At 39.4% G+C, this 12348-nt stretch overlaps 3 protein-coding genes across 3 annotated transcripts; 1 reads left to right on the top strand and 2 right to left on the bottom strand.

The window, feature by feature from the left end:
- Window positions 1–2638: 2638 nt before the first annotated feature.
- Window positions 2639–5332, top strand: LOC101304771 (probable inactive leucine-rich repeat receptor-like protein kinase At1g66830-like). The gene is made up of 2 exons (XM_004298989.1): window positions 2639–4283; window positions 4377–5332. The coding sequence occupies exons 1-2, from the start codon at window positions 2813–2815 to the stop codon at window positions 5048–5050; spliced, it is 2145 nt and encodes a 714-aa protein (XP_004299037.1). The 5' UTR covers window positions 2639–2812; the 3' UTR covers window positions 5051–5332.
- A 426-nt stretch (window positions 5333–5758) lies between these two features.
- LOC101313809 (auxin-responsive protein IAA32-like) lies at window positions 5759–6802 on the bottom strand. Its single transcript, XM_004300912.1, has 5 exons — window positions 6655–6802; window positions 6313–6564; window positions 6146–6234; window positions 5883–5986; window positions 5759–5777 (listed from the first exon to the last, which is right to left on the bottom strand). Exons 1-5 carry the CDS (start codon window positions 6800–6802, stop codon window positions 5759–5761), a joined length of 612 nt encoding a protein of 203 aa, XP_004300960.1.
- An 882-nt stretch (window positions 6803–7684) lies between these two features.
- On the bottom strand, window positions 7685–12251 carry LOC101313521. The gene is made up of 9 exons (XM_004300911.1): window positions 11904–12251; window positions 11708–11785; window positions 9945–10832; window positions 9673–9775; window positions 9075–9175; window positions 8740–8914; window positions 8343–8513; window positions 8166–8266; window positions 7685–8045 (listed from the first exon to the last, which is right to left on the bottom strand). The coding sequence occupies exons 1-9, from the start codon at window positions 12249–12251 to the stop codon at window positions 7992–7994; spliced, it is 2019 nt and encodes a 672-aa protein (XP_004300959.1). The 3' UTR covers window positions 7685–7991.
- Window positions 12252–12348: the final 97 nt, after the last annotated feature.

Raw genomic sequence — 12348 nt, 5'->3', positions numbered from 1 at the left:
AAAAAAAAAAAAAAAACACTTTGAATCTTTGATGTTAGAAGAGACTGTAAGAGATGAAAAATGTTAGGTAAGAACATTTCTGGTTCCATCACTTCCATGGATACATTCTGTTTGGAATTTGGACAAATACACAATCAAGTGGGGTTGGGTTGGGTTTGAGTTGCTGTCTTTCTGTGAGTAATATGAGAAAGTACCACAGACCTGGCCAAATGGACCACTTTGAAAGCACGTAAAGCTGCAGAGCTTTCACGCCCCGCTTATTTTTACAGTTCTCATTTTACACTTTTTAAGTTTTATAGAGTCATTGCATTATTTTATTGTGTAATACCCGTCTTACATACATGTGGTGATTTATTCAGTAAGTCTCGATTTCAGTATGATAAAAGCACTATAGAGTTTTCGTCGCACTTGCACTCACGATTAATCCACGTGTCAACACAATTTCTTCATTGTGTACCAAGATATTTAACCAAAGATGAAAATAAAAGTTGGGACAACCTGGTCTTGTACACTATGCACATAGAAAACAGAGCACTTCAAAATAAAAGCTTTCACTCCCCGCATAGTTTTACGGTTCTCATTTTTCCACTTTCAAGTAAAGTCGTCGCATTAGTTCATTGTGGAAGACACATTGCATACACTCATATAGTGATTAATTAAGTCTCAATTTAAGTACAATTATAGCACTATCATTGTTCTAAAAATCCCCGCCTATAGCCGATTAATCCCCACTTAAACGGTGTTTCACCATTTCCGTCTAGAGAGCTAGAAAATCGATTAATCCCCGATTAATTCGCCTAGGCACTAGTTACTAGATGTCCGCCCAACTAGCGCCCAACTAGCGCCTAGCGTTTTTTTAGAACATTGAGCACTATAGAGTTTTCATCGCACTTGCCCTCACGGTTGTTTGTTCAACGCGTCAACACACAATAGGAAACACAGATTTGTTCACTGTTTACCTAGATTTTTTTACCCGAGATGAAAATAAAAGTTGGGACAGCCTGGTTGTACACTGCACAAAGAAAACATAGCACTCCAAACTCCAAAGTGAGGAATGTTGTCTTTAAAGCACCTTTAATTGTGATAATTTGCAGTTAAACCCCTCAGAGAACTAAAACTCTCACTTACATTCTCTAGTTTCCATAAAAAGTATAACGAAGGCCCCTCACTGACCACGACCTACCTACACAGCAGTGACGGGGTCTATTAGCATAAAAGTCTAGGCCAAGTGGAGGCCACCACTGACAAACGGCTATTCTTAGTCTCTCTCTAGTCTCTACCTACGCACTATTCACATGTCAATTTATCGCCTATTTCTCACTGTCCGATCATATTCTCATTTCTCGTCCCAAGTGTTGGAGCTAAGCTAAGCTTTGCATGGAGATTAGGGAGCAATTAGTTTAATCTAGTTTTAGAAACCTGTACGTTGGGTTGGCGTTGTGTTTCCAATGAATTTAATATGGTCACTGTTAGGGGAGCTTAGTGACCATAATCATTTTATGTTCCCTCTAACGGTTTGTAACCAGTGCGAGACAATCATCACTCTCTATTTCTCTTAATATGTATTTGTTGGTCTTGGTTTTTCTTTCTCTTAAGTTTTATTTTAAATCGTTACCCAATTTATATAATATTTTAAAATATTAAAGTCGCATATGAAATTTGTTAAACTAAGCTTCATTTCTAGCAGAGAAAATATATTGTTACAATAAACTAGTTTCACAATGATAACAGCGGAACTATAATGTTGGAATCTACCAACGGCGACTTCAATCCACAAGTCTGGTTTTCTCGAATCCACAAGAGGAATTCTGAAATCTACCAAAGAATTGAGATAAACTCAAGGTTTTTTATTAATATCAAAGCTGACGACTACAACTGATAAAAACTCCTTATATAGGAAAATAAACCCTAGGGCAACTAACATCAAAGCCTAAAAGCCCATGGATTAAAAGAAAACCAAATCCAAAACAAACTATTAAAAATAATTACTGAAAACAAGTAAATCTGCATTTTGAAGGCCTAAACGGACTCAGATGACTTAAAAAGCCTATACGTCATGGCGAAGCGACAAGTTTGGTTCGTTAGGCCGTTCCGTTTCCAGAAATGTATTTTAATAGTTATTCGAGCACGGAGCGCCAAATCTGGAGTAAACCGGGTTTGGACCTATTTCGATCAATCTGCTCTTCAGTCTCTATCGTCATCTGTTCTATATCACACGACTCTCTGGATTAAGTTTTTTTTTTTCAAAATATTACATAAATGCCGTTAGTACCTTATTGTTGTGTGTTCTTCAGTTCTTCTCATACTTTGTACTTGTAGTCATACAAACCCCAGAAAAATTTGGTGTACTGGCTACTTGTATGATGATAACTAGATGCTTTTCATGGCTAGTGAAAATAGAAAAATGGTAGGAGGGTTCATTAGAGAGGTAAATGGAAATATGTTGCCCCAAGCATTATCTCCCTGTAAATATCGCGATAAATTGCATGGTGTGGGAGTGGTGGGAATGGAGAATGGTGACAATACTCTGGATTCCCACTCCAACCTTCTCTTTTGCCATTTTCTTTTGTGTTTTCTTCACTACTTTCCCAATGTCTTTCTTGCTTGTTGAGCCTTAGCGTTCTGCAAACGCTCTCCTCATCTCCATCACTCTCAAAGCTTTCACACTTCTTTTCCTACTCTTTTCACTGTGTTTTCTCACCTCCATTAGTCCTTCTCAGCTTTCTCCACAACCTTCACTGGTTTTCTGGTTCACAAAAGGTAAACCCTTTCAAGTTTCAACTCTACAGCTTTGTAGTTTAGAGTTCAGACCATGTTGTGTTTTGTTTTGGTGCTTGTGCTTTTCTTTAACTCTGATAGTCTAGTGGGTGCTTTGAATGAAGAAGGCCAAGCCCTTCTGTCATTCAAGCAGTCAATCACTCAGGACCCAGAAGGGTCTTTGAGTAATTGGAACTCTTCTGATGCAAATCCTTGTACATGGAATGGGATTACATGCAAGGAGCAAAGAGTTGTGTCCCTTAGCATTCCAAAGAAGAAGCTTTTTGGGCTTCTTCCTTCTGCCATGGGGTCACTCTCTGAACTCAGACATGTCAATCTAAGGAACAATAAGCTCTATGGGAGCTTGCCCGTTGAGCTTTTTGAGGCTTTAGGGTTACAAAGTTTGGTTCTTTATGGAAATTCCTTTTCTGGGTCTGTGCCTAATGTTATTGGGGAGCTCAAGTACTTGCAAAACTTGGATTTGTCACAAAATTTCTTCAATGGGTCAATACCTTCTGCAATTGTACAATGCAAGAGACTCAGAACTGTGGATCTTAGTCAGAATAATTTCACTGGTTCTCTGCCAGATGGGTTTGGGATTGGCTTGGTGTCTCTGGAAAAGCTTGATCTTTCTTTTAACAAGTTCAATGGCTCAATTCCTAGTGATTTGGGAAATTTGTCCAGCTTGCAAGGCACTGTTGATTTGTCTCATAATCAGTTTTCTGGTATAATCCCAGCTAGCCTTGGAAACCTTCCTGAGAAGGTTTACATTGATCTCACTTACAACAATTTAAGCGGTCCTATACCCCAAAATGGTGCTCTAATGAACAGAGGACCAACTGCCTTTATTGGGAATCCTGGTCTTTGTGGCCCTCCATTGAAGAACCCTTGTTCTTCAGATACTCCTGGTGCAAGTGCACCATCCTTTCCATACTTGCCGGACAACTTCCCTCCTCAGGATTCTGATGATAATGCTGGTGACAAATCAAAAGGGTTAAGTAAGACAGCTGTGATTGCAATTGTAGTCAGTGACGTGATTGGTATTTGCCTTGTTGGGCTGCTTTTCTCATATTGCTATTCGAGGATTTGTTCTTGTAGCAAGGTTAAGGATGAAAATGGTTATGGGGTCGCAAAGGGTGGCAAGGGGAGGAAAGAGTGCTTGTGCTTCAGGAAAGATGAGTCAGAGACTTTATCTGAAACTATGGAGCAATATGATCTGGTGGCATTGGACACACAAGTGGCATTTGATCTGGATGAGCTTCTTAAGGCTTCTGCTTTTGTTCTTGGAAAGAGTGGAATTGGCATTGTTTACAAAGTTGTGCTTGAAGAAGGACTTACTTTAGCAGTGAGGAGATTGGGTGAAGGGGGCTCTCAGAGATTCAAGGAATTTCAGACAGAAGTTGAAGCAATTGGAAAGCTAAGGCATCCTAATATCGTGACACTAAGGGCTTATTATTGGTCTGTTGATGAAAAGCTGCTGATATATGACTATGTGCCTAATGGCAACCTTGCAGCCGCTATTCATGGTAAGTTAATTATATCTCAGTATTATTTATGTTATAGTTGTGAATGGAATTATAAGTGTTTTTGTTGATCTGAATGTTTCGATGCATGTTCAGGTAAGCCAGGAATACTATCATTTACGCCACTCTCATGGTCTGTTCGGTTGCAAATCATGAAAGGAATTGCGAAAGGCTTGGTCTACCTGCATGAGTTTAGCCCCAAAAAGTATGTCCATGGAGACTTGAAGCCGAGTAACATACTTCTTGGACAAAACATGGAGCCACAAATTTCTGATTTTGGACTTGGACGCCTTGCTAATATAGCCGGAGGTACCCCGACACTGGAATCCAACCGAATGGGTACCATAGACAAACCACAAGAAAGGCACCAAAAGAGCGCCTCCACTGAATCTGCTGTAGTTTGTTCGTCTAGTAATTTGGGATCTTGTTATCAAGCTCCAGAAGCTCTGAAAGTGGTGAAACCATCACAGAAGTGGGATGTCTATTCCTATGGGGTAATCTTGCTTGAAATGATTACCGGAAGATTGCCAATAGTACAAGTAGGTTCCTCAGAAATGGACCTAGTTCATTGGATTCAGCTCTGCATTGATGACAAGAAGCCTCTTTTGGATGTGTTAGACCCACATCTGATGCAAGATGTAGAAATGGAAGAAGAGATTATCGCAGTATTGAAGATTGCAATGGCTTGCGTTCATAGCAGCCCGGAAAGAAGACCAATCATGAGGCATGTTTCTGAAGCTTTGGACAGGTTGGCCACACCTGCTGCGTGAGCTAGCTTGACAGTGTTGAATTGAATTCAATCCACTTGTGAAGCTTGGTGTTTGGGTTAGTTCAATCTCAAGTATGAACCCGCATTGTCTACTTTATTTTTTTCTCACTGTCATTTGTTAGAGCTAGATTGAGTTTGGTCTTCTTCAAGAGCAATGCAATAGAGTTTGCATGAGTTTGGCCTTGAACAGTTGGTTATATGTGAAGAAATTTCTTCATGATCTTCTTGTAAACCTTTTGTGTCTTTGTTGTTCTTGTAGGTTAATGAAGTTAATCATTTGTTTCTTTGCTTTTACCCCTCTGAAAATTATAACTGTGTTTCTACCTTTGCACTTGCACATCCTCAAGTTCACTGCATTATCCTATCCTATCCTTCAATTTCATCTTTATTCTCAATCTTATTTCTATTAGACCTAAAGGTGTTTCCCAACTGTGAGGCGCGAATATAGGGGAAGAGTCCACCAACACATATATTAGTCAATCTGTAAAGAGATTCTAGCTGTCTCTTAGCTTAATTGGTACTATAATCTCACTGTTACATATCTTGGACTTAAACACAACATCTTTGTCTGAATGTATTTGGTCCATTATATCCAACTGTACACACTAATCATAAGCAATAAACCAACAAAAGTAGTTGAGCTTCATCTTTAAGAATATCTTTCTGACCTTTGGGGCCTTTTATATGATGCACAAGAACGTTTGACAACTCACAAGTAGAGTTTTAGACTGATAAGAACAATAATGTTATACATTGTTGCAGACAGATAAGGACTTCTTAGATATGTAATTTTACACTAGTTTCCTCCAAGTCAGGGATATTATAACACATACCAGAAGAGCAGGAGAAGAAAAATTAGTTCAATTTCGCAGAACAGGGAAGAACATCTCAGTTCTTTCTCGCAATCCTTAGCCGCTTCACACATTCTACGAATTCCCTGTTTGCAGTAGGACACACAAAGCTTCAATGAATAACATGGTTCAACAACATTACAATGGCAGATCTAAGATAATCAATGAACAACAGATGGAAAATGACAGTTTGGACAATGCAAGTGATAGATAAGGACCATGTACCTCCATGGAACATCACCAACTGTTCTCCAATTGTCATCTCTGTCCTTATAGAAAAGCGAAAAGTCAGATCCAACCTGAAACAACCTCAAACCAGATACAGATTGTCTACCTGAAAACAAAGAACCACTTATGGTTAATGTTCTGAATGCAGACTCCTCACTTTATGTTCAGGGATCAATGTACCTACCAAACATGTCTTCTAGTTGAAATGCAAGACTTGAGTAGCCACTGTGATCAAGCACACAAACTTTTCTGCCAATAACAATCCCATCCATGTTAACTTTCACATAAGCCCACCTCTCCTTGCTCTGGACTCCCTCTGCTTCCTCATCACAGGCTTCCGGCATAGCTCTCGGACTTATGACATTCACATTCTTCAAATTCAAGTTGTTAGCCTGGGGCCAATCTATCAGACCATCATAGCCCTCCAAGCTCACCACTGCACATAAAAATGCAATACTATCATTAATATATGTACTGAGCAATCTAATATACAGAAATAAAACAAAGGAAAAATCAAGGAATGTACAATGTGCTGATGAATGATGATAAGTTTCAGGTTGAAGAGCTCTGAGGCTAAGACCAAGATCAATGATACCCTCATTCTCTTTGGCTTCATAATGAACTGACTGAAAGCTTGAGGGGTTCATAAGAAAGCTTGATGCATTAGGATCCATCAAGATATGAAATACTTATCCCACTCACATATACAACCGAACATATATAGAGTAGAACATAGATATTTATATTAGCAGTGGTGAGAATCTGCCAAGCAAGAATTATTGAGTGGGGGCAAAGACATTAAACATGGAAGACAGAGAAAGAGAAAGGTTATAGGTTCCATTATCAATGGTTCAGTGTTGCTTATCTTCTTCTGCTGCTACAAACATGCAAGTACAACAAGCAAAACTCCAGGAAGACAAGGGATGGTCTATGTGACATGACAGAAGTTGGTTGGATTATGCAACCAGTGTTGCTACAAATTGAGGGTTCCATGCTTCTGGTCATCGGAAATCCGACGGTGATTAGGATCGTTCAGCTGATTCACTAGCAGCAAACTTCACTGCATTTTCGATTCTTAACTTTAGTTATCTTTACTGGGGTGACTTCAGTGTTAATTGCTAGTCATCAAGGGAACATTGATCGGGTAACGACCCTACGTTCCACACCCAAATGCCTTGTATAGTACAAGACATGAAACAAACAGAAGTAGATAGCAAGATAATCTTGTTTCTTGTTTTACACTCGGTCATTCCTAAATCACATAACCCCTGCGGTCTATCGAAGTTGGTTATGAGGCCTCCAGTGTGTACACGATGCACGTGAAAATAATAGTGGGAGCTCAGATGATCCAACTCCTAACAGTCAGATTTCAATGTCAGATTTAAAAAGAAAAGAGGTGAAAGTTTCAGAAATTCTTCTGGATAGGGCAGATTCTGACTGCAGAAAATGAAAGCTGCTAGGAGCAATCAGCTTCTTTTCATTTTACATGTGTTTGTTTCGACAGTTCACCGGAACACAGGAGGCGCGAAAGTAATATAACTGAAAACAACAAATGACCTTTTATGAACAAGTTATCATGAATGTACATCTACATATTATCCACCGGAATGGTGAACCGACCTTTGTATAAAAAGTAACTGTGAATTTCGTTCTAGGAAGAAAAACATCTGTACACTCTTCATGAAAATATAAGGTTTCTTTCTGCTAGTAATGCTTCTCTGCACCAGTAATCCTAACAACCCAATGAGCATCTGTTACAGTATCTCATTGATGGCAGCTCTCAATGCTTATTCTAAGACCAAGCTTGCTCCAGTAATGACTTGTAGGCCACTAAGTTTCATGGTTTCAGGTAATCAAACATGTTCAGTCATGTTTATTAAGAAATTCAATTATACATGGATAGACTTGCGCTGCTGCCTACAAGGGGAATAAAAACAGAGCTATATAAGCAAATGCCAATGCAATCAAAATAATCCGTCAAAAATATCATTATATTGCCCCCTAGAGAGAGAAAGAGAGGCAAAGAATATTACATACCATTCGGCCTCCTACTAAATCATAATGAGCATAGTGTGCACCTCCAGATTCTCCAAAAACTTTATATGTAACCAGGTGCTTCGGTATTACCTTAACAGTTTCTGGTCAATCAAAAAATTTTATCGGTAAGCACCAAAACTAACAAAAGGATATAAATCACCTCTGATAAGAATTTACCTTCTACAGCTTCTGGAGGGCATATTGAATCCTTATCTCCAGCAAGTGCCAGAATAGGGACATTGCTTTTATGTATATGATCCTTATACAAGTAGGTGCCACTCCTGTCACGTAGTCCCCCCTCCTTAAAAGCTGTTGTTAGCTGCAATAGAAGTTTTGCGGGTATTGTACCTGCCAGTTGCAATCAGACCTTAATTTTAATAAACTATTTCGCCAAAAAAAAAACACTCAGCACTCTTAAAAAGCTTAGGTAAAGTTGTTGAATAACTAGCAGGCGGCATCCAGTAGGCAGGTTTAGCAAAAATCTTTCAACCAACCACCATTATCTTAATAAATTGCACATCTTCGATGAAATTGGCAAAACAGAACTTAACATCATGTCACAGAGAATACTCACAGAAGTTATTCAAAACAAGCTTTTCCAATAATTCTGGATGCATCATGCCCTGTGCTGAAATCAGATCATTAAGCCAAGAGAAGACATAAGGAGGGCGAGATGAGAGAGGATAAGCTGCTGCCAATAATGTCCCCAAAGGAACAACAGGAACATTGAGAGCCTGCGCGGGGTCTGCCTGTATGACAAATTTCTTAATATTAGATTCTTCGCCTTTCAAGAGACAACTGCAATCAGTAGTCATCGCAATTAATTTCAATATGATCTGCTCACAATCAAGCAGTCACTATAGTTAATTTTAACAAAAACCCTACCAAATGTATCTTTGCACTACTTACAAGTGGTATAAGCAATTTGAGAGTTGATTTTGAAGATGTGTAATCAAGTGATGAGGCCAGTGTTACAACAGCTGCTAGGTTGCACATTCTTCCTTCAGAACCTTACAGGACAAGAGTAAAATTTAAATAAAAACAAGAACTCCTATGCTGGAAACAGAACACTACACCTGAAAGATATATATTTGAACAAACATTATGAACAGCCAACCATGGAATATTCTACAATAGTACAATACCTCTTGAAAAGCAAAAAAAAATAGTGGTAACGGAAAAAACCAAACAGCTACACCAACATTATATTTCTCATCAAAGGTCTCAGAAAGTGGTGGGGTTACCAACATTAATCTAAACTGAAGGTTTCCAATAATATTCCCTTCAAAAATATGACATATTCCTTCAAATAAGCTGGGAAGCTTACATAATGATGCATTCATACTTCCATATTTTTCTGGAATTGCACTAATCACATGCTTCATATATCATTTCAAAAGAAAAACATAGCTCATATCTCATTATATGGATGCTTATAATACTTGATCAGACTGAGCACAAAGAAAAGAAAAAAGAAATACACACACTAGAAGAAACAGATTCTCACCACATCGTGAAAGCATTGCATAAAGCAAGATTCCACCCATTGAGTGCCCAATTGCTAACAACTTCCCATCCTTCGGCTTACTTTCCGCCATTATATAATCCATCTATATTGTTAACGTTGTAAATTCATCATTTAAAAGGTAAGCGACATTACTTAATTCTATACAAAAGAGAATGTTCCATCTACAATTCAAGTAAGTTCTTCATATCAAAACTCGAATAAAAATGGGCAGTCATATCCTAGCTTTCTAGCAAGATAAATTGTCACCTCACCACAGCAGGTATATCCTCTTCAAGGTAGTGATCAAAGTCCCAGTCATACTTCACTATCAAGTCCAGTTGCTTTTGGAAATCTTCTAGTGTGGAAGAAAGACGCTCTTGCAAGTTAAACAGTGATGGTGAAACAGACCGCTGGCCTTCTTCAATTATATTCACAAGCCTTTGACTGAGGTCTCTGATTTGGCTAGCAATAGCAGAGTTTTGTCTTGTCTCTAAGAGGCTTGACAGCTTATTGCTTATATCATTGAACCGCTCAGATAAGGTAGAATCAGCAAAAAGTTTTGAAATTTGATCGAGTAAATTATTTGACATGATACTGGATTGACCTTCACCGAGAAAGCCAGACAATTGTTCTGACTTCTCCGTAAAAGTTTCAGTCACCCTTGTCACGGTTTTTGATTCGCCCCCTACACTTGGTATACTTGTAAGGTCTCCTTTGGCAGCTGAAATCTCATCATTTATTTTGTGAACAGGTCTTTCAAATGCTGACGCACCAGGAAAACTACCCAACTGCTCTCCGGTAGGAAAAGCTCCATCAGTTGTGTTCTGCGAAAGAGCTTCCATCTGTTCAGATTTTGCGTCTGCATCAGAGAAGCTATTTGACCGGTTTTGTGCAGAAACAGCTCCATTAGATGCACTCTGTGAAACAGCTTCCTTCGGTTCGGATTTTGCATTGGTGTCAGAAAAGCTATTTGACTGATTTTGTGCAGAAAAAGCTGCATTGGTTGCACCCTTGGACACAGATTCCATTTGTTCAGATTTTGCATGGGCAGACTCCTGGATTTCTTTCTTATTTGATTCATGAACACTCAATCCTGCACCACGAACTTCAAGAACCCATGTCTCATATCCTTGCCCAGACATGTAACGTGCAAACGAAGACTGCAAGAGTGCCACATTCATTCCTAAGACATCAGTGTATACTAATGAACAAACAAAAAATTAGTACAAAAAAAAAAAAACACTTGAGCCATGCGATAGAAAGACTCTAACATGTCTTTGTTTTTCAGGTTGTCACTTGTTGCTTCCAAATTCCGAACAACGTTCATAACCATTTCTAGCATACAACACTAGCAGCATTCTCCATCTCCAGCAGATTCCCCAAAATTTCTCTAAAATGGGGAAGCAAAAGCTAAAATCTCCAAAAAAATTATGCTTAAAATCCAACAGCTTCTCCATTTTGGAGATTTCAGCATTTAATACAACAAAAAAGTATACTATATCATTATTAATTATAACAAAAAAACATTATATATTTCATTGTAACAATCAAATATTCTATTATTGTCTTGAATTCGTTGGAGCATGTGAAGAATTTAATTTTGGGGAATGAAGGCTTTGCTGTAAATTTGGGGAATGAAGGCTTCTCTTTCTTCTACATCCCCATTTTGGGGAATGGGATGGGGAAGCTGTTGGACCTAAAAACAGCTCTATATTTCCCAAAATTGAGAAGTTCAAGAAAATGGGGAAGCTGTTAAAGCCACACTACCAAATTGAGTACCAAACTAAAAGCTGTACATGGGGCACATCACATGGACTCTATCTACCATCAATCAAACTCAAACTAACTTCAATGTAAACTACAAAGATCAAGGCCCCAATGGTCAATACAGTGTTTTGATCAGTTTTACACCCTAAAATTACAGAAAACTAAACAAAAAATTACCGGCATTGCATATTGAGAACAAAAAAAAAAAATGACAGTTACACATAGCATAGTGATTAACCATGTAAAAATCGAAGAATGTTACTGTTACCTCAGGGGAGAGATCATATCCAATAGCATTGGTCCCCACACCAGACAAGAGCAGCAAGGGGTGATTCCTCTGAGGGGCCTGCTCAAGTTTTCACCATCCAAAATCCAATTCCACAATCAAATCTTGACCTAAATTAGCTACACTCTCATATATATAAAAACCGAATCAAAATTCATTCACAGACGAAATCAAATACCTTGGGGCAAGGCCGGTAGCGCCAGAGCGCGAGCCGCCAGTCGGAGTTGGGGACCGACACGTAATGGAGCTCGTCGGCGGTGCATATGGACGGCTTCTCCGGGAGCTTCACGGCCTCTTTAGCCGCCTCGTCGGAAAAGGCTCGGGCTCGGAACGACGTCGTAAAGGGGGAGGAGAACGAGGACAGCACCCGGCGCGCCACGGAGGCGCGTGAGGCGATGCGGTGGGGGCTGAGAGTCCTAATGGTGGATAGCGACGGCGGCGACGACGATGACGGAGGTGAGGATGATGATGACGTGGCGAGGTGGAGAAGAAGCGCGCAGCGAATGTCGTAGTGGATTGAGGCCATGGTGTGGAGTGCGAGGGATTATGATTGGTTCGTTTTAGCGGTTGAAGCGGTGATTGTTTGCTTGTGATGACCAAGCTTTGGATTCCGATACAAATCG

This window comes from Fragaria vesca, linkage group LG5 (assembly GCF_000184155.1).
Source record: "Fragaria vesca subsp. vesca linkage group LG5, FraVesHawaii_1.0, whole genome shotgun sequence".
NCBI classification, from domain to species: domain Eukaryota; kingdom Viridiplantae; phylum Streptophyta; class Magnoliopsida; order Rosales; family Rosaceae; genus Fragaria; species Fragaria vesca.
This window is presented reverse-complemented; position numbering and strand designations above follow the sequence as displayed.

Bases quoted from the DNA above. Each gene is read 5' to 3' on its own strand.
- LOC101304771 (XM_004298989.1), top strand. From the start codon at position 2,813: ATGTTGTGTTTTGTTTTGGTGCTTGTGCTTTTCTTTAACTCTGATAGT. The intron at 4,284-4,376 runs GTAAGTTAATTA...ATGCATGTTCAG, and splicing joins CCTTGCAGCCGCTATTCATG to GTAAGCCAGGAATACTATCA.
- LOC101313809 (XM_004300912.1), bottom strand. From the start codon at position 6,802: ATGGATCCTAATGCATCAAGCTTTCTTATGAACCCCTCAAGCTTTCAG. The intron at 6,565-6,654 runs GTACATTCCTTG...TTTTATGTGCAG, and splicing joins TCATCATTCATCAGCACATT to TGGTGAGCTTGGAGGGCTAT. The intron at 6,235-6,312 runs GTAGGTACATTG...CTTTGTTTTCAG, and splicing joins TCAACTAGAAGACATGTTTG to GTAGACAATCTGTATCTGGT.
- LOC101313521 (XM_004300911.1), bottom strand. From the start codon at position 12,251: ATGGCCTCAATCCACTACGACATTCGCTGCGCGCTTCTTCTCCACCTC. The intron at 10,833-11,707 runs GTAACAGTAACA...GCACTCTTGCAG, and splicing joins GATATGATCTCTCCCCTGAG to TCTTCGTTTGCACGTTACAT. The intron at 8,046-8,165 runs GTATGTAATATT...TTCCCCTTGTAG, and splicing joins ATTTAGTAGGAGGCCGAATG to GCAGCAGCGCAAGTCTATCC.